We start from the raw sequence: 21,902 nt of genomic DNA on the forward strand, positions 1-21,902 counted from the left end.
TAGACTCACTACAATGGTGTACATTCCTGTTGAGTACTGTTCCCCACGTCTTCCCTGATGCCCTTCTCAATAAGGATTTTATTTTTCTGGGAACATCTGGCAGGCCTCTGCCCCTTTCTTTGCCCACAGCGCACATTCTTCATTAAATGGAGAAGCTCTGGTCACCATCTGTAAACAAACCGAAGACTAAATACCTCACAGTACACCTTGCAGACAAAATAAATGGGTTGTTCTGCAGCGATTGCCTGCCATGGAAACAGACTAAAAAATTTTCCTCCACAATTCAGCTCAGCGCAAACTGTATTGTCAGCTGCTCACCAGCAGGTGAGGCTGTATGCATTTCTCCAACCCCACTGCACTACCTGTTACACATTCATCACACTGAATCATTTGTCTAGTGTCCATGGTTTAATATTCACTCCTGGTGCAAGGTGCTGAGCGAATAATGAGGCGTTACTGCTTGGTGAGTATTCAGTTTATTCTGTAAAGATTCAGAAGTGTAGAAAGGATGATACAACAGTGCTTTATGATCAGACTATTTCATAAAAGTTTTTTAAGTGATCATAACACCGTAAGTCCAGATTCCATTTATCTCAAACCAAAATAAATTTGTAACATTCGACACAAGTGCATACACTGCTGGTAGGAGATCAACCTCCAATTTCACTTTGGATGGTATAGCACCGTTCTTAGCTATTAGCAGCTTGACAAAGATGCAGCTTAATAGGATTCATGTAGTGACTGTATGTTTATATAAACACAAGAAAATTCAGAGGAGAGCAAAGATCTCCTCATTTGGCTCTCTAGCTAGCACAATATCTCACTCTGTCAGTGTCTAGGGATCAAATTGATAATTTTGCTTTAAACAACATTTTGCCAGTAACAATATTTGATACAATTACAGCTTAAAGTTAAACATCTCCAAGTGTACAGAAAGCAGCACAAGATTTTTTCACAGATATAGATGAACAGTGACCATCGATGCACTGGCATGTTTTTTTTTTTCTTTTTTCAGGACAGCACAGTAGCTGGAAAGCAAGGTGATGGACAGACAGGTCATATAAACACATGGACAGAGCTGAGTAAGGCAACGTTAGCGTGACAGGCTTCTCTCTGTTCAGTTTGCAGGGCAGTGTAGTGTATTGATCTTGACGGAGCTGTCAATACCTTTACTGTGGGGCAGTGTGATTTTTAGCATTGCTGTCTTCATTAGTGCATTGTATATAGTCTCTTGCGTGTAGCTGAACTGCAAAGTGATCACCAACATTTATACAGATCTAAATAAACCATGTTTGATTGCATCTGGACTTACAGTGACTATAGAAGAGTAAATAGAATTGAAAAACCAAATAACGGAAAAAGTAAAATTCAAGGCAGTGCTGAAGTACTGGTTGCTAAAAAAGTAAAAAATATCACAAAGCCAACAATAACATTTCCTTGACACATCTTTTGTTTGTCCAGTCAGTACAAACCCTCTTTTATAGTGCAGTTTCAATCATATATATATATTTCTCCCTCTGACCCCAAAACAATATCTCTCGGCCCTATCCTATCCTAACCTATCTTCGCTCATTCAAGTCAGTTTTCCAGTCAGTGTGCGTCTTTTCTCTTTCTTTTCTTTGATCCCTCGTACTGACCTCATTGTGCACCCTCCCCACACAACCACAAAGAAGCATGAAAGGCTTAAACATCACAGGACTCAAAGGTGAGAAGTTCTTTCTTTTGACGATGGCAGGAAGTGATGGCAGATGGAAGAGGAGGAGGCGGAGGAGGAGGGGTGGGGGGTATTCACAGTTACAGTCAGAGTCCAACGGTCCAGCTACAATCACATCTGCTGTCATTATGAACACTCTTTTTAGACCACGGCCAGGGAAGCAAGCCAGCCTTTAAACATGATGTTCCTCTGGCGACATTGGGCCTGCCTCATCACACCTCCAGCAGCTCCATCCTCAGGCGATCCCTATCAGCGGCACACACGCAGACAAACACGGAGAGGCAAACACAAATGTGCACAAATTGTGAGGACAAGATTTAAAAGTCTTCATTTGTATTGCATTACTGATGTACAAGTGAGGTTTTGGGAGGGTGCATTGTAAAAAGATGCCTGTGTCCTCTTGGAAAGCCACCTCACCAAAGACAATTGTCATGATTTATTCACATATATTAGCATGCGCTCTCAATCTATAATTCAAAGGCCCAGACTCCTCCTTATCTAAAAATAGCTTCTTAAACACAGACCTTTGATTGCCTGAATAAGCTACTCAGCATGAGTACCTGTACACACTTCTCCAGCCTCCTTTTTACTGTACATCACGCAGCAACGACAACAAACACCAAGCTGTCAGGCTTTCATCACTCCACCTGGCTTTCATTGTTTTTTGCTTTCTTGATTGATAAATAGCACTAAGCTTGTAAAATATCTGAAGGCGCTGTGAATGAGAAGTGTACCTTACTTTAGGCTTTTATCACACTTTGTAATTTGATCATTATGACGGACGTACCTGGCCTGATTGGCGTCAGTCTGTTGTTCAATAAGTGACTGACTGGCCACTGGCTGCTGGTGGTCCTCTGCTCTCTCTGACCAGGGATCCTGCAGGACTCCTGGCTGTGCTGACTCCTCAGCTTGGCCTTGCTCGCCGCTCTCCTCAGACCCCATCAGACCCAGCAGCGGTGAGTATGAATCCTGCCACACAACCCGCTGCCCTGAGTTCAGTCCTGCTTCTCCTTCAAGGTGCTTGTTCATGTCTTGCTCAACAAGTTTCTTTTTGGCCACTGCAGAGTCCTTTGTTGACTCGGCCTCAGCGCCTCCGTGGCCCTTTGCTTCCTCTGAGTCTGCAGGCGGCCGTTGATAGGTCTCCAGCCACTTCAGCTGCCCGTTCTTGTGGCTGTACCGGCTGTCGCTGAACCAGCGCACCACCTCTGACTTGGGAAGGCCTGTCTGGACGCTTAAGTCCTCGTACTGTTGACTGCTGGGCCAGCGGGTGTTGGAGAAAACCTGTCGGAGGATGTGCAGCTGCTGGGGGGTCTTGTTGCCCCAGGGTGGCGAGAAAGACGCCTGAGAAGCAGACACCTCAGTTATCTCAGATTTGTGTTCTTGATGTACTCCCTCAGTCTCTGGCTCATTCATCTTCAACCTCTTGAAGCTGATCTTGATAGGGTCAACTTTCAGCTCTGGGTAGCTTCTGTCTCGGGCAAACGGGTCCTCCTCCTTGATGAGTTGCTGTAAGATTGACATGCCTTTTATGGGAAAGTCCTTGTTGCCTTTACCCTCATCTAAAATGGATGAGCTGCTTTTTGTAATGACAGTAGTGCTGGTGCTTTCAGTGGGGGATTTGCTGGCATGGTTCAGGTTAGGGACACTGTCATTACAGGTAGTACTCGGATACTCATTGCTAATACTGCTGTTGGTCTTGTGGGTGAAGTCGCGTTCATCCTCAGGCTTCGTGGCGTGGGCCTGCTCACGTGGACTGATGACGCCGCTGTTATGATTGTTACAGGTGATGTTGGATTTGCTGGTGTTATCAATGATCACTTGACTCTTGGTACTGTTCGAAGCTTCCAATCCAATTGGCAAACTGTTGCTTTTGACATTTGGTTTCCCGTTGGTGTCAGCAACACAGTGCTCATCATTATTGCTAATGTTGGCGGAGCAAGTGGCAATGCTGTTGATGCTGTTGGTCGGGCTGCTGTTATGCACCAGCTTCCTGGCGACAGTCTCACCACCATTACTACTGCTGGAATAGCTGCTGATGCTGCTGCTACTACTGCAACTACTGCTGCTACTGCTGCTTCGACTGCTGCTGGTGCTACTGACACAACCGCTGCTTCCAGCCATGTCCAGGCCGAGGCCATTGCTCTTGTCTGCCTCCACAGTGGGTTGAGTATTCTTGGTCAGTACCTTTGTTGTTCTGACTGTGGATGGAAACTTTGGGGGGACAATTGGGGGGACAATTGGAGTAGAATACGAGACCCTAGTGACATGGGGGTTGGTTGACATGCTTGCCTGCGTGGCCATGACTCCGACAGGCCTGGTTTTTATACTACCATAGGGAACTTTGGCCATCTGTAAGTTTGGTCCTTTTGAGCCTGGATGGGCAGTGACAGTGTGGTGGGTTGCAATGTGATTGACATGCCCTTGTGTAGCAGGTTGCTTCTGAGGTGCTCCACCCTGGAACACAGTGTTGAACATCTTCCTCCTGGCCTCTTCGATCTCTTCAGGAGACCAGCTTATGCCCTGCTTGAGCCTTTGGGCAGTAAACCACAGTTTGATCTGCTCTTCAGGGAACTCTGAGACCACCGTTAGGTAGCAGAGTTCGGCTTTGGTCGGGTAGGGGAACTTGCCAAAGGATGTCTTGAGAAAGCTGCTGGTGTCCATGGCTGCATCGTAGGTGGGGATGCTGCTAAGAGGGATCATCACCTTTGGAAGGTCTTTATTGGAATCAGAGGAGGGGGGAGAGTAAAGGGAGGGAGTGTGCTGGTGAAAGACTTGGTTGGACACTGTCGTCGTAATCACATGAGTGACAGTGGTCCTCGGCATAGCTGGGGCGGCAGAAACACTGAGAGCCCCGTTTTGGAGTTCAGGCACATTTGTCAGCATGCTGGGGTCTACATCCTTTCCAGTGTCTATCTTCCGTACCTCCACGGTGTGCGAAACCACAATCTTTTTGTGCTCCCCCTTGGTTTTCATCATCTTTGCAATCGGGGTTTTGGTGAGGGAGATCCCAGATTCTCTGTAGTCCTCTCCGCTGTCCGTGAAGAGGCTTTGCTCCACTGTTGTTACTCCATCTCTCTTGTTAACAGTTAGGGAGGCAGTGACCAAGCCCTCCATTATCTTAGGGTGGGCGTTAGCGTTATGCAGAGCCAGAGCCTCAAAGCGGACAACTGATACCCCACAGTTCAGGCAGTAGAAGGTGGGCTGGGCCCTGAAGTCTAAGTGGCAGTTGTGCATGTGATCCAAAAAGTAGTTTAGATCTCTGGACTCAAAACGGCACTTTGGACAGCTGTATGTACCTCCTTTCTGCATCTCGATGCCACTTTCGGATTTGGAGGAGCTGTGAGAGAAGTGGCCAGACTCTTCTCCAGAGATACTGAGTATGCTATCTTCTGGGATTGTTGGTAGGAGTTCTGGTAGCGAGCCCAGTATGATTTCCTCACGCACATGTTTGGATTTGGATGGTATCATGCAGGGTACAGTGGATTTCCTCTTGCTGGCCATTGTGCAGCTTTGTGTAGATGGGAGAGTGAGTGATTGCTTGTCCAGTATGATGAAAACAGAGGGCGGGTGGAGAGTGGAGAGGGTTGAATGGAGTTTAGTGTCATGGACCAGCCACTATGATATCACAGTGTTGCTTCATGCCTTCTTCCACGTCAGGACTCCTGTCACATGGACAAGTTTAACAGCTCCCAAGGAACCTGTAAGAAAAGAGTACAAAACAGAGGGACATGTGAGTCTTTCAGCCCATATTTAATTTAGTAATTTCAGGAAAAGAAACAGAATTATGATACCTGATCATCGTCAAAATGATAAAAACCTGTCATATATGGACTATACTAAAATTAAAAGCATATGACATACATGACATATTACAGAAAGCAGGATGTAGCGGAAGCTCACAGACCCACACAGGGTAGTAAGTGTAGGTGGAAATACAGTGTAGGTTGTATTTATCAGCAATTACAGTGCTGAAGTAAGAGTCTGAGGCCTTTCTCTTTAAAAAGCCTTTTGCATTATGCTTTTAATCAAAAATGAAGGTTACATTAATTATTTTTCTGAAAGAGGTAAAGTGGATCTCAGTCACTTGACACATTATTTAAAAACAAATGCATCAGAGTTCATGAACAAAATTATTATGAGCGTTTTAAAATTACATTTGGCTGATTCCATAAATATTATACAATATTCAACATTAAATATTTTAAAGAAATCCACAAAGAAAAAGTCGTTTCAATAATGAAAAGACTTTAGGGCACCACACACACAATCCTTCATTCAATGCAGCCTGTCGGTGTTCTGGTTATTTACTTGGATTTACAGACTTCTGTCTTGCTGTCACTTTTTATGAATTCAGAAAAAAAGAGCATGAAAATCGACAGAGCCAGAAACGACAGTCTAATCTCAGGGATATTTGTTGTTTTTCTTCACTGTTGCCATAGGTTTGGCTCTTCTAATTATTGATGGCATGTGTCCACAGAATTATTTTTAGTAAAGCTTCATGATATTAACCAAACATGTAATAAAAATGTTGGTTGGCGAGTGCCAATAACACTACAGCTGAAGTTAATATCTTGTAAATGTGATGAGCTGTGTTCGAATCAGTCTTAGGATCTTTGCTGCCGGATGCCACAGTCCTCCCTCCAGGAAAGAGTTAATATCAGTAAATAAATATCATCCACAAATTACCTTGGGGATTTTGCTTCTATTGAGTGGGATGCACTTCACCACTCTGAATTGATAGTGCCGATATCTAGTATCTAACCTTAGCAGCTGTTTCACATTGTCTGCAGCAGCGGCAAATATGCAAAAATATGCACACAGGTTTGTGGTTGTGTGTAAAAAATATCTGGTAAACGTGTCTTCTATGTATATGAATATATCTTTCAAATTATGTGATTTTTTACAGGGACACTCGGAACATATTTTTATTTGAATATGTTAAAAATTTGCCCTGCCCTGTTCCTCTTTAGATTCATATTGTAAAACAGACATGTTAAATGACTTTGCTGGTGAGAGTGAGCATTTTACTGTAACACTTGGATGTGAGCCATATGTTTTACATTGGACGTTACAATGTACCTTCACAGGCATAATGTAGTGTCAAGAGGGGAAATCAGGTGACTGTGTGTGTGTGTATGTGTGTGTGTGCGTGTGTGTGTGCGCATGCGTGTGTGTGTGTGTGTCCCAGCAGTCGGCCAACAATGGCGCTGCAATGGACCTGAAACATTCTCATAAGGTCTGAGAAGGTTATTACAAACACATCTAAAGCCATTTACAAGCTGCAGGCTCAAACCATCTCATTCCCAATGTGTTCAACAAGCAGCATGGCGTTGCATGCATGCATACAAAAACAATACACAGATCACTGGCTGCACAAAGCCATTAGCAAACCACGTCCACAGGCTTTCCCTCACTATAATACTCAAGCCATAAGGATGGATACGGATTGCCTCTGCAGTCTTCAGCATTTCTCCTCTTTCTTCTCTGCATTATGAAGTGAAAAACATGCCTCTGCTCTCTCAAAAAGCCACAAATATTTAACAAAGTTTGTAGGATAAGACAATGATTGCAGTCAAGCCAGTGCTTTGTTAAATATACAGCTGGATCTTATAGCTACTCGAACACTGGAAAGTACAAAATATGTGAAACAAAAAAATATCAAAGTGGAGACGTAGCTCTGCACCCCTTGCCCGATGAGTGAACCTTTGGCGTGCGCATGCACACACACATACACGTGCACACACACACACAGAGCCTTTCTCATTTTCCTTTCTGAGACTGGAGAAGTGTTGATGTGTGACATGCTGCTGAAAACTACTCTCATCCTATCATCATCTATCCATATCACTCAGGTTTTACCTTCTCCTGCAGACATTCTGGGAATAACATCAGCTGCACAAATTCAGCCACCATACCACCCAAACCCTGGCTTCTGTTAAATCCAGCATACCTCAACATCTTGTACTGCATTTTGTTGGTTAGAAAGAAAACAATTTCCCATACTTTGGAGAGATTTCTTTTGTCACGCTGCGTTTGGACAAAGTGAAAAGCACTTTCACAGACTTTCATTTTACTGCATCCACGTGCATGTTCACCACGGCCGGCTGGATGGTAAATAAAAGATGAACTTGTTCCAGAATTAAAACCCTGAAATGACTGCCCAACAGTACACACTGATCCCAGACAGACTGCTGTGACGTCCTCCTTGTATCTACCTCTTTTTCATTTCCACTGACGGCTGCTGCTTTCTGACAGAAAAAAAAAACTAAAACAAAACAAAACAAACAAACAACAAAAAAACTAGGTCACCAGCATCTTATGCAGTAATCCCGGTTCACTGCATCCAGACGCGGGCATGTGCTGTATGTTTTGCCGCCAGAGAGGTCATGATATCCTCTGACGGCACACTCGATTAACCCCTGGTGAGGACACGGCGTTCATTGAGTTTGTTCCACTGAACGAGGGATTTAGAAGTCAGCTTTCACGCTACGGAGCGATGTAGTCATGCACATCTGAAACATCTGTGTGAGAGACGTCGCTATGCTATAGAACAGTGTGAAAAATCAGTGCTGGCTCACTGTTAGCTGTGCTTAAGTGATTCGTTTTGTTTGTCCCGCGGACAGCGCAGTGTATGGCGGGGTGCTGCAGAAAATAAGGTGATGGAGAGGGCGAAGTGGTCACGGCGGCGGCGGCCTGCGACTGGCGTAGCAGCCCCGGGAAGGGACGCCGGTGTGGGACGAGACAGACGCTGGCCTAGTACAGACGTTCCCCTCCCCGGACAAACACTCCACTTCCTGCATGAGAAAACCCAAGACAAGCCAAAAGTTGAGAAAGGTTACATAAAGAATCAGGTCACCTATCAAAAGAATGGGCTGCTTTATCTGGCGAGTGAGACGTGCGATCAGACACAAGACAAGGGCTTCCCAGACAGGGAGCCATTGAATGGTTCCCTCTGAAAAGCCAGGCCTTGTGTTTCAGCGGCGAGGTAGACAACGCTCAGACGATACTGTCCCCAGTGTGTCGTATGTCCTCGCACTGGCACTGGCTCTGTGGCACAGGGGGAGGAAACTCTTTTCATCTCAGCGGACCGGCGGAGTCGTATCTGAAGTGAGGGAAAGTGGCAGAGCTCTCAGACGTGCTTCCTGAACACCCACGCTCAGCGCAAGCAGAGGGGCCTTGTTCGCTGAACTAAAACCACGTCTGAACCATTCAACTTTTCACAAACAAGCGTCTCAAAACAAATGGGATTAGGCTAGGTTTAAATTCTGATGGGGTTTATACGTTCCGCCTGATTTAATTGCAGCTTTAAGATTTACAGGAGGGCCTCCCTTATGTGCTCTTACACTGTCATTTCCATAACAATATTATATTTACATCTCATTAATATTTAATTATTTTCACCATTCTTTTACACGGCAAACAGCTGAGTGTGCTGCTCCAATTTCAGCACACAATTTGAGAGAAAGCAGCATGTATTCCCTTTCATCACCTCATAAACTGCTGCAGTAATTACAATATTACAAGAAGGAAAACATGCCCAATCTACAGCGAGCCGCTACCAGCGGAAAGGGAGGCGAGGCTGCAAAGTGGTTGCTAAACATTAAAATTTAATTCAAAACAGTCCACTGATTCAGACACTCCCAGATTGTTGGGTCACCTACAGTTGACATTAGCAAACAGAGATTGGTGTTTTTGTTGTGCCGCCTGTCACATGAATGAGAATGTGAAGGCTGGAGGAGGAAGAAGGACAAAGGAAGACAAAACTCAGACATTTGGGAGTGAAGTGAGAGGATGACTGATGATGATGACAGGCTCTGCTGTTTCAATATTCCTCCCCGCTGACACCTCATAGGCACACATCTCCACACACACACACACTCCCTCCTCACCTCCGCAACATTTAGCACCTGCACCGTTCTGTCTTTCTCTTTGAACTGAATAACTGGCAAGGAGTCTCTTGACGCGACAGTCGCAGAACAAAAAAAAAAAAAAAAAACTAACAAAAAAAAAAAAGGGCATAAATTCTCTCACCTATGACAACATTTGTTTTGCGTGTAATTTGCTTTGACAGTGATCCGCGGCTGTCTTCAGAGTCTGCTTCAAAAATCAGCCAAAGAAAATGACCCAGCGTCCTCTGGGGTTTGGGGCAGAGAGGGGGAACTCCTGACAGATACATTTGAATGATCAAAAAATCTGTTTAGCGGGAACATTTTCTGCCAAATGTCCATTAAATAGATTAACGTCATGTGAGTGGATCAGCTGGACACCCAAATATAAGCCAGAGACAGAGAGCAATTACTGTCTTGCACAGAGAAGAGATTGGGAACAATGGCGCCTCATTTATAAGGGAAACGTGATCCAGCGCTGGGAGCCTTTAGACGGCTGACTGTCGAATTGCGATTGTTCTGTTTCCTGCGTGTCTGGGTGTCTCCTCTGTCCATCATGCTGCCAGCGTGGACTAATGCGGGGTTTTTATTGACAGTAAGGGTGGACAGGTTTCAGTTTGGGGGACATCTTTGTGCATGAATGGCACTGTACGCTTGCCAGCATGAATAAGTGTCGTGCTCCAGTGTTACGTGTGCTGAAAAACAATTCAGAGTCATCAGGGTCCTTAGCACAGTGCTAATACAGCACATGGGTCCACGCAGTCCTCGCCGCCCGTCCAGCTGAAGACACGCTGTGGCTCCAGTGTCTCCGTCTCCACTGCGGGCTCCTCTTTTTTTTCTTCATGGGTGTGTTTGTGTGCATATTAGTATCTGAATTAGAGTGTGAGATGCAGGTGTTGTCAGCCATCTCGTCCTCCTCCTCCTCACACACACACACACACACACACACACACACACACACCCACACCCACCACCCACCCCTTACCTCCATGACTGCAGCCTCGTCCACTGGGAGACCGGTCGGTGGTGCCACTCATGTGTTAACATCGCCATGGCAACCCCTCTCTTCCCCTTGCCCACCACGCCACACACACAGCGGAGTCACTCGCCCACACCCACCTACCTCAAGACACACACACAAACACAAACACCGAATCCCCTGGACTGCATCCGGTGCAGGACAAACTTAATCCACACGCCCCGCCAGCCATCTTTGAAAAGTCCATTCAGGGTTCAAGCCTCTTTCAGATAACTTTGGGTGAGGTCCGCAACGACAACTTTGCTTTTTCTTTCTCAATCAGATCGTAGCGACGCGAAAGTCCCGGCTCCGCTGCTCTTATTTTCATGACAGAGGCTGATGAAAGAAATATTGCAGCTGTACATGCTGCAATGACCTCCTGTTAGCGTTCCTGTCTTGCTAAATCAGTGCAGAGGCCTGGAGTCTGTGGCCGTACGCGACATACCTCCTGCACTCTGCCTGTCTGAGCATCTTTGTTGCGTGGTCCTGTTTTGTGTTAGGGTGAATGCTCACTGTTGAAATCTTACATTGTTCTCTGAACCCTTCTATATGTGGCCCAGATGAATGACAGACAAATAAACCATGGTGCACAGAGAAAGAATTCTGAGTCATGCATCCTTTTACATCACTTTTGATGAATAACTTCTTCAGTTCTGTAGCCAAGACTACAGGCATTCATTTGGCAACTTAAGAAGAAAAGGAAGAAAGATGGCGGCGTACCGCACATTGTACTGTCCATCCTAAAATGGCTGACATCACAGCCTCCTCTAACTGCCAAAGCCTGGCAAATGCCAGCTCCTGCTGACCAAACCTTTCTTGCATGGGACAGAGAAAGTGGCAGGGGCTCTTTCCCCACTAGCCCCAAGGTTTTTTCCCCCCGTCAGCGCTCGGGCGTCTCTTTTGGTTGGAACTGTGCAAACATGCTGTTTTAGTGAGGCTTTTGAGGGGTCTGGGCTTCGATACGGCATTGATCCGATGACAAAGGCAATACCAAAAAGGATGAAAGACCCAAATAAAAGTGAACCTGTATAGAACGCCGTCCTTTCTGGTGGAAAAAAAATATGACTCCGCGTTGTGGTTCAGAGAATTTTCTGTGAGGATCATGAGGTATGCCACTATCGTGAATGCTTGTTTGTATAAAAACGGCTGGAAAATAGATCTGGTTGGCATTAGATAGTTGATTTTCTTCTCTGAACTCAAGGAATGTTATACACTCCATGTCAGCTAAATCTGCAAATCATGACCATATGACCTTCCTCGGTATTCTCTGGCAGGGGGATTCGTTTCGAGCTGTGGGAGGCACACACAAACACAACATCCACGCTGAGTGTTGTTAGAAAACAGTACACCAAATCCTGAAAAGTGCCGTTTTCCAGGTACAGTATATGAGGGGTGGCATGAGCAGAGACGCTGCTTTGCAGAGGGGAGTGGGCAGTCTTGGCCCACTACATTGTGTCTGCCTATGCAAACACTCTGCTGTGGCCATAACGAAAACTATGAGCTGTGCCTAATTGCAGGGAGTGAGGGATGAAAGGCAATATGCCTGGCCTCATTAGAGCAGTTCCGAGAAGGGAGATGGAAGACCGTTCCCAGGGATCCACAAAGGGAATTGACATTCCCCTAGTGTAAGCGTCCTGCTGGAGTGAAAACCTCCACACACACTAAACTCACCGGGCCAAGCTGAACCCAATCTGCCAGCTCCGCACAGCAAGAGCTCATTTACCTTTGTTTAGCCAGTCATCACACACGCCTGAAAATTAACTATCGGAGTGCAGAAATGTCTGCTGGAGACTGGACTCCATGCTCGGAGTCCCTCTCCGTAGTCCAAACACCTACTCTCTCAGGAAAACCTCAATGGCTGAAGTGTTGTGCAGTCATTTCCATGACCTACATTATATGTAACAAGCTTACATGGTTAAATAATTAAAACACATTCCAAAAATTTCCAGTGAATCATGCCTGTCTAGCTGGCCGCTTGAATATTATGGGGTTGTCTCTTGTGTCACGGACCCACACATGATCCACCGAGGCAACATTAGTCAGCACAGAGGTCCCTCCCCTAAAGGCAGAGGGGGACACATGGCATTCAAAGCTGGGTCAATATTTATGTACAGACAGAAAATGTGAGCGTTCAGGGACTGATATTTTTTTTAATACAACGCCTCGCTGATAATCCACAGTTTGCAAAATATAAGTGAGCTCCTGAAATGAGCAGCTCTACTTACTGTACTGTATATGTTTCAATGTGTGTGTGTGTGTGTGAGTGTGTGTGTGTGTGTGAGAGAGAGAGAGAGAGTAGGGAAGCAGCACATGTTGGCAGGAGGAAGAGGAGGAAATGAAAGAAAAAGAGTCCTGTGCATAGACATACAGGCCTACCTTTCGGCTCAGGCAAGAGGAAGAAATGTGTAGCGAGTGAGCGATCAATAGATGAAAATTGATACTTGGCGTGCAGTTTGAACATCTATGGACTCGGAGGCTTCTTATACCAGCCGATCAGTCTGCTATAGCGCCGTGTTCAGAAGTCTTTCACAACTAAAAGCACTCTCACTCGCAGCACAGTGGGGAAATACGGCGCGTTGTGCAATAAAATAAGCAGATACGCCACACTGTATAGCGCGAGAAGGAGCGCAAATTCAGCCAGACGGAGGATCCGTTGTTGTAACTGTAACAAACTGACGAGTTAACCCGTTTCACTCCATTCACAAGGCTGTGGGGCAACACACTGCCTCGGAGCCGACTTGCCAAAGGCGATCTGGCACTCTATATAACCTTATGAATATTCCCAAAAATCGTCCACCCCCTCCTCCACCTACTGTCGCCATTTTATACATTGGCGACTTCATATAAACTGCCTTGACTACAGCACCAGATGAAAATTCAATATTCAATAGCGAGGCATAATTTCAGTAAACAACTTTGGAGATCGCTCCACGCCAATAATGAGAGGTATTCGCGTTTTGGAAGAGTAGATGTGTCCTTACCTCAACAGTCGGTGGGAAAAAATGGAATCCGACATTAATATATAAATGAATAATATTGGATTAGCTCCGATCGTTGCGTTTTGAGAAGAAGAGGAGGCGAGCAGGGGGTGGGAGCTCTCCTCAAGTGAACCCGGTGAACTGGCGTGAACCCGTCAGTGACCACGGCAAGGTACATTACATTACATTACCTTTCCACCCCTCTGCCACACTGTATGGAGACGGCAAAACAACTATGGTCGGCGGTGCAGGACGAGGCAGCTCCAAAAAAATTATAGCGAGTGTATTTCCTATGAACACGTGATTCGGAGCGTCATCCAAAATCCAAAAGCCCTTTCATCTAAAATTTTGGAGAGGGGCGGGGATGAGATGGGGATATGTGTGTGTGTGTGTGTGTGTGTGTGTGTGTGTGTGTGTGTGTGTGTGTGTGTAGAAGGGGAGGAGGAGGTACGTATACTGAGCCCAGTGCACATTTGGGTATGTCGTTATAGGGGTAAGGCGTGCTCTAACAGATTGGGTTATACATAGCTACAATGGCGCCGCGGAGCAGGCTGAGCAGATGGATTGTATTGTGTAAATTTGGGATTTGACAGGAGTTCAGTGATCCGCCGTTTCAGTCAGCTTCATCACCCAAAAGGTCCTCTTAATTAGGTCATACATGTTTTTTTTTCAATAGATGGCTGCCGTCTTTAGAAAAAAAAACTCTTGATGGGCTACTATGAATATTAATCGTTATGGGAATTGTCATTTAAAGCACAGGCCTATTAGCCCACCGGCTTAAAATAGACTTTTACGCACACGCGTAATAGTGGTACACCGATTTACGCAGATGCACAGAATGTAGCCTAGTTGTTCATGTCCATTGTTTTTTATAGCTAAACAGAAGAAGACATTTTCCTTGAGTTAAATTACCAATGTTAGTTAGGTCTTGTTCTGTTGAAGAGGGGCTTTACGGCTGTGACCCTCGTGACCTCATTCTATGCGTAAAAGCGCATTGAGAGAAAGCAAACAGAGAGGTGTTCAGAATAAGGGCTGAGGTATATGATCAGATGAATCAAATATCAAACATATGTCAGTTTAAGCCTGACAAGAGGTAAACTGATGTTTAGGTGTAGGCGACTCTTAGTAGTGGTATGTGAGGTCACGCAGGGCAGATCAGCAAGAGGGAAACCAGACGTGGTAATGTGTACAAAGGGGCTTATTCGGACGTAAATCCCTTATAAAGGTGGATATATGTCGACAGGTATAATTGGTAAAAGCTGAGGAAAACATTCCTCAGTAAGACAATTAGCAGAACATGATCTTGTTTTTGAGTTAGGAATGAAATGGGTGGAGTAAGACAAAACGCCATGCTATATATTGTGTTGTCTGTATGTTAACAGCAGAGTCTTCTGATCTGACCCTGAAGCTCTCTCCGAGTGCCGACATCTGATCTGATACTGCTTATTAATAAAGTTCTCTTCAACACAAGCTCGTATCAGCGGAGTTCGTCCTACACCTTCATCACACCACTGCTCGGCATCACCTTCAATGCGTAAAAGCGCATTGAGAGAAGCGCAGAAGTCCAAAACAAAGGGAGGGGTATTCAGAATAAGGGTCTAATAGTAAAAAGTAATAGTTAAAGATTGATGGTGATATATTTTGGAAGGATAAGAGAACATATCAACAAGAGAAATGTGACAACATTGTAGTTATAGTGCAGAAATGACATTAAGACAAAGTAACTCTGAAACCAGTGAGTATTGCGGTCGCATTAAATGTCTACTTTGAAATATTCCAGCAATATAATGTGTTTAGTGTGCAAGCTTGGTTATGTGAATGTGTAATGACTGGGGGGACTTTAGGCTACAGCATATAAAACGTGAATACAGCAGCCTCAATGTCTGAATATAAAGTATGAACACAGGGCTATACCGCAGGCCTCCAGTGCTTAGGAAACACGGATTTGCTCTTCCCTCCCACTTTGTCCTCACTGGGTTCAGACGTTGCCTGTAGCTGTGGCTGCATACAGTCAGGAAGAACAAAGATGATCTATCAGGAAGATGAATCACTCAACGGCAAAACAAAAACCCAGCCCGTGGTTCCGGTCTGCGGGAGCTGGGCACAATCTGGTATTGTACAAGGATTAAATCTGTCTCAGATTTGACAAAATGAAACTTTTATTGTTACAGCAACACATTCATGAGCACACTGTGGGTATGGAGTGATGGGCAGCGTTCTTGGCTCAATGCAGTGTTTAATTTTTTAATCGTTAGCATCTTTATAACTTTACAGTGTTTTTGCCTTCTGTTGGACCTTTTGTGGGTGAGGCTGGGGGAGTGAGTGTGTCTGTGTGTATCTCCTTTACTGCGTGCCTGCGTTTGCGGTCCAGAAGCCTATGCGCCGGCTATCATCCGTATTGAATACAGGTCAGAGGCTCTCTTGATTGTCCTCTGAATTAAAAACCGTGCCGGTTCGTTCATGGTTGCAGCTTTCCGGTTTATTTTCTTCCGCTGAATTTACTGCAAGACGGTATGCTGCAGCTTTCGGCTCGAGGTTCCGCAGCCTGTTGCAGCGTCACGACGCACACAAGATGAGTGACCGCTCGTCACCATGGGTGTCACCAAACCCATTGCAAGTTCAGATGGCCGACAAATAGGCCTACACGCTTCAAGTAATCTATTTTTGTGTACCCAGCTAATAAAAATAGGACCATGTGCGAGGTAGCCTGACAGGGTGACGATCAGGCTGACCGGAGGCGGTATGGAGTTTACTCCGCTGAATCCATCATTTTCATACATCGGGACAAGCATACTAACGAACTTGTGCTCTAGTTGAAACAGGCCGTGTTCAGATCATGGATCATTTCTTGTCGTCAGTTTAAACAGACGCACCAGATGTGGATACTGTTGCTATGGTTACCCGCAGGTTCGCGGTGGGTTTGTGCACATTGCGCGCTAGTTGACAGGCTGGTGGACTGCTGATTGGACCTCTTCCTGGTAAACGATACTAATTATTACTTTGTCCGTGACCTTAGCATGGCTGAATGTCCTCGTGACGGTCTGATTTCCTGTTAAAACCCTCAACACGTCGATAAAAATATTTTCGTGACACATCTGGACACTGAAGCGCAGTGTACTTAGTCGGCCTGCGGCCATCACAACCCTGCAAGTATTTTACAATCTAAACCTCAAGCACAGTCATTACACAACATTGTTTTTTTTTCAGGATTGTAAACAAACAGGGCCACTGACAGTGTGGCCCAGCGTTAGGGAGATGTTTCACACAATAAAACGGAAAGCGCTGCTCCTGTTCACTGCAAACGACCGCACAAGAACTGCAGAGCCGCTGAGCTGCAGGGTGCTGGTCTCAAGGCATCCCACCGTCCCTGGGAGCAGGGAAAAGCGGCAGAGTGAGCGCTCCTGCTCCCGCTGCTCTCTGCGGTGTAACCGGATCAGGGCAGAGCAGAGGGACGTACAGGAGGCTTGTTTGCGTCCAAATGAGCCAATGAGACCGGCTTTACATTAGACTGACAGTCTGACTCAGCCAGTCCGGAGACGCCATCCTGGTTTGACAACCGTCCGGCAGCCAATACGGGTCCAGGAGAGACAGGAGCGGAGGGAAAAAACAAAATACGAATTTGTCTTCCTGTAGGTCAAAAGTTACCTGTCACCTGTGCCACGGTAAAGTCCGTTAGAGGGAAAGCGGGAATCAACGATGGCGCTGTCGCAGCTCCTGGACGACTCACCTCTGAGGCTGGGTCCAAAACACACCGGGGCCGACGACCTGAACCTGCAAGAGCTGTACAATGAGAGGCACCGGCTGGCTCTGGAGGAGCTGCTGTCGGGGGGGCTCGACAACTTTCTGGACTTCCTCAGGAAAGAGAGAATGCCCAACTTTCTGTCCGACGATGAGATCCAGCGGATCAGGAGCGCCGCCGTGCCCCCGCGGTGCGTGTCCCTCCACGGCGAGGACCAGGCGCTGGAGCAGTCGCTCAGCAGCTCCGTGGACTGCTCCTCCGTCACCTATTTCCCCGAGGTGTCGGACGTGGAGCCGCCGCTGTTGGAGATGGGCTGGCCTGCCTTCACCGCCGGCTCCTACCGGGGAGTCACACGGGCCGTGGCGCACTTCCAGCCCAGCTACGGGGAGTGCATATATAGCTGCAAGGAGGCTGCGAGGCGTATGATTAAAAGTGCCAGAGAGGTATGCGCGACCAAACTGTTAAAAACACAGCTGCACACTGGTTGACCTAATAATTCCCTTTTCTGATTCGGTATAATTTGTAAACGGATCATTATTCAATGTGAAAAATACACCATCCTGCAGGCTTTGGTGCCATATTATCAGCGTTTATTTCTCATTTTGATGTTGCTGAAGGGACAGACTGTATAATACCAAGCTGTCCTCTGTTTTTGTATTTTCTACTCTCCCATTATTTTATATTGTAATACCCTGTGGTTCATATTTATTGTATTTTCTAGGCCTAATTGCTAGTGAGGCAATGGCAGTATGGCTTTGTGTGTTATCATCCTAAAACAGGATTCATATTTTTGCAAAATGATATTTTGTAAAATAGTCCCCCCTCCCCCCTGGCCCACCACAAGACAGCAAGTGAGTGTGTGTGTGTATACAGTCACTTATTAAGCCGTTTTTGGAGGGAAAATCTTCTTTGTATCACCCTTAAAATACATGCCAGATTGTCCCCATGGAATTTCCTTGATCAGTCTGAAATTCAGAAGTTCAGGCTTTTGAAATCTTGATCAGAAAAAAAAAGTAGTGACCAAAAGGATGGAACAAACAAAAACCGAGCATGAATATTCATGGAGATGTTCCTGATGGGAGCTGTCACTCCAGCCTCTCTTTTTTTTAAATGAAACATACCAGCATGAAGGGAGTGTGCGGCTTCAGCAGCACCTCGGGCCTGCGTAGGGCCTGTGTGCCAGATGTGCCTCGACTTGCTTCGCTCCCCTCCATGAAAGTTTGCACTCCCTCTTTCATTAGAGATTTAAACACTGCATTTCCTCTCTGGTTTGCAGCTAAAATGTGGTGGTGTACACACAGTGTGCTGGCAACCTGAGAAAAATATTCTCATCCGAGTTTAACCGTCAGATCGTCTCTCCCTTTGTGATGTTGAACCGCTCCCCTGCACACAGTCTTTATTGTACAACGGCGTGGCTGACTGTAACAACACACTGTGCCTATGGCGTCACCGGTCAGCTCACAGGAACAGCCTGGTCCTGGATTTCTGTGAAATTTAACTCGTGTTTTCTCACATTTTCCTAAAAATAAGCGCCCACACACCATCATCCTAATAGGTGAGGAACTCGTAACAAAGCTGCATGTGGATAACACCCGTGTGAAGCAACAAATCTGAGATATGTAAACATCCGTGTCTAATCCTCGACACACAACCTTCACCACAGCATGTGAAATTCCATTCTTCCTCGCAAAAAGAGAAATCTCAGTGCACTCCCAAAGCTCAGGAAAATGGATGCCAGCCCAACAGTGCACCTACTTGTCTCCTGTATAAAAGTAACATGTTTGCTGACCAAGCGTTACTGCCGATTGCCATGGTAACAGACCACAGTCAATAGAAAGCTCATCAGCACACACATTACTGGGAGTGTGTCTGACAGAGATTCGCAGCTCTGTTTGAATAAGGCCTTGCATTTGAAAATAATAAAAACACAGTCATGTGCTACATCTGGGAGAGCGTGGCTGCAGTCCTAAAAGGAATTCTATTATATTACCTCTGTAATTTTCCACTGCAGGTGATTGCCATAGTTACAGACTCCCTGACAGACCTGGATATCTTTAAGGATCTTCAGGAGGCATGCTCCCACCGCAAAGTCCCTGTCTACATCCTGCTGGACCAATCATGTGCTCCCGCTTTCCTTAAGATGTGCAGAAATGTCGGCGTTCGCCTGGATGACCTTCGGGTATGTGGTTGGTTCAGTATAACTGGGTGTGGCTCTGTGTGCGTAATGCCAACTTCAAATGGCATCAAATAAAAATATGTCCTTTTGAGATTTGATTATGACTGGGCGGGTCCACGCTTCTCACTCCTGTTCTCTTGTTGTCTCTCTCTCTCTTTTTTAAAATCCGTACAGCAAATGAGAGTTCGAATCATAACAGGTACAACTTATTACATGAGGTCAGGAGCCAGGATTACTGGGGAAGTTCATGAGAGGTTCATGTTGATCGATGGAAACAAGGTGGCTACGGGCTCCTACAGGTAACAGCCTGCTAACCATTTTCCCTATAGTCAAATGCTGTTGCTGGGTATAACGCGGTATGGAAATTGACTGTAATGTAATACATTTTCTTGCTGGGTTTGGAGAATCGTAGCAGCTGTATCTGTCATGCATGTTGTTAAATCCCATTCCTGTGTAGGTTCAACTGGACTGATGGCAAACTAAACAGCAGCAACCTGATCGAGCTTTCTGGTCAGATAACAGAGAAATTTGACGAGGAGTTCCGCATCCTCTACGCCCAGTCGAAACCTATAAACACTCGCGGACCTCCAAGTGTCCGAAACAGCAGCATCCACGATCCTCTCCTCCTCAAACACTTGGTCACCTCCTCCCCTCGCCTGGCCAGGGAGAGGCCTGCTGAGCTGGTGTCTCTGACCAGCACCCCCACCCGCAAGCCCCAAACCTTAGCTGCCCACCCCCCGTGTGAACCCTTGACTCCAGGTTGCTGTAAAACCAACCCAGTGTCCGACTCCACCATAGATGAGGACTGGACGGAGCAGCAGCACATGCAGGAGGAGATCCTGGCCGGTAGCACCACTCGCTGTTTCCCTGCAGACCAGCTAGCAGGGGAAAAGCCAGTGACCCCCTGCACCATCTCCTGCCACGCCTTCACTCAGACCAGCCGGTCCTTGACGGACAGCGACACCCAGACTGACCCAGACCTCATCACACCAACTTGCACGGGACCAACAGGGGCCACCTCTCCCTCATTTGTGTCTCCCAGGCAGATCTTGCCCACCCAGGCAGCCCCAGACGGCACCCTAAAGGACTGCTTCCACAAGCTGACCAAAGAGCGCCAGCACCACTACTCCACCATCCGCTCCAGGCTGGAGCACATGGTGACCGCCCTGTCCCAGAGGCGAGAGCTAGCGGACATCACCAACATGACTCAGGGGTCTGGTGCTCACAGCAGGCAGAGGGTACACAAAGACTGTGGGCAGGAACCAAACCCCAGACTGCTTGTTGAAAGTGCGGGCATGGGCACATGGCCAAGAGCCAGATGTGTACACTAGTTTGTTTTCAGGGTTTTGGGTGATGGGGGGTAGTGGGGGAGAGCTGTGGTAAGGTTTCTTGTGGATCCTCTGTTTCAAATAAACAGTTTTGGCTTATGCAGTAGAATTGCAGCTTTCTTCTATTTGTCTTCTTTTCTGCAGTGCTTACTTTTGTCCTGCATTTCATGCTGTGTCCTGTCCTTGTCAAAGCATTTCTTTTTGTGTGTGTAATGGCAATGCAGATTCATAAATAACATTAAAATGTTGCAGGAATTATTATGTTAACCAAAGACACAGTGCAATAATCATTTATTGACCATGTCAGTTTAATGACAGTCATTTGCTGAGGTGGTTAAGACTGGATAATATCTGCTGTAGAATGAGTGAAAATGCATTGAAGTGCTGTTTTGGTTATTTAATCACATTTGGCTGCTGTAACTGCATCTGAACAACATTCCAGAGAGCAGCTGGCTCTCGCTGTGCTTTGCTAATAAACAAAGTAGTATTTTGCTAGATGAGTGCTTATTTTATTTATTTTTTTTGTCTTTTCTAACACTTCCTACTTATCCAGCTCATGTGTTCACTTCTAGCTCCATTGTACTCGCAATTGCAATCAAATCCATGTGAAGAATATCTTTGAAAACATTTGTTTTCCTGGACACACAAGGAAGCAAACCACACCAAAGTGACTTCGCAAAGAGAGTGAGCACCTGCTCCTTGTACACTGCAGTGCCTTCATGCAATTAGTTGAGAGCCAGCATCTGTGATACTGGCACCTCTGCTGATTACGTAGCCAGTCACAGTTGCTGTCCAGGGTGGATTTAGAGAAGAAACTCAGATTACAAGCATAGAATAGGATGAAGGCTCCTTTACATAGATTGGATTTGTAGAACTGCTAATTCCTTGCTGTTTTGTTTCATAATAATTTTCCATACAGACACTTTCCTGGAAAAAGGGATTTCCGATGGCCAAATAGCCAAAAAACAAAAACAACCCCCCCCCCCCTCCCAAAAAACAGCTAATTTTTATGCAGTAGTGAAGCAGAGGGCATTTGCGCAAAGCTCCATATTAACAGGAGTCT

The 21,902-nt window shown here is 46.1% G+C and overlaps 2 protein-coding genes across 4 annotated transcripts; one reads left to right on the plus strand and one right to left on the minus strand.

The window, feature by feature from the left end:
* Positions 1–464: 464 nt before the first annotated feature.
* si:ch211-232b12.5 (zinc fingers and homeoboxes protein 3) lies at positions 465–13,886 on the minus strand. 3 transcript variants are annotated; one of them, XM_041962710.1, is made up of 3 exons: positions 13,788–13,886; positions 2,502–5,412; positions 465–1,960 (listed from the first exon to the last, which is right to left on the minus strand). In XM_041962710.1, exons 2-3 carry the CDS (start codon positions 5,213–5,215, stop codon positions 1,927–1,929), a joined length of 2,748 nt encoding a protein of 915 aa, XP_041818644.1. In that variant the 5' UTR covers positions 5,216–5,412; positions 13,788–13,886; the 3' UTR covers positions 465–1,926. The 3 variants fall into 3 exon arrangements, with proteins under 3 accessions (XP_041818644.1, XP_041818636.1, XP_041818653.1); XM_041962702.1 differs by having other exon boundaries at positions 13,600–13,877; XM_041962719.1 differs by lacking the exon at positions 13,788–13,886 and adding an exon at positions 8,293–8,313.
* Positions 13,887–17,173: 3,287 nt separating this feature from the next.
* On the plus strand, positions 17,174–21,323 carry fam83d (family with sequence similarity 83 member D). The gene is made up of 4 exons (XM_041958179.1): positions 17,174–17,778; positions 19,347–19,514; positions 19,686–19,810; positions 19,969–21,323. The coding sequence occupies exons 1-4, from the start codon at positions 17,293–17,295 to the stop codon at positions 20,840–20,842; spliced, it is 1,653 nt and encodes a 550-aa protein (XP_041814113.1). The 5' UTR covers positions 17,174–17,292; the 3' UTR covers positions 20,843–21,323.
* Positions 21,324–21,902: the final 579 nt, after the last annotated feature.

Source organism: Chelmon rostratus, chromosome 2 (assembly GCF_017976325.1).
Source record: "Chelmon rostratus isolate fCheRos1 chromosome 2, fCheRos1.pri, whole genome shotgun sequence".
NCBI classification, from domain to species: Eukaryota; Metazoa; Chordata; class Actinopteri; order Chaetodontiformes; family Chaetodontidae; genus Chelmon; species Chelmon rostratus.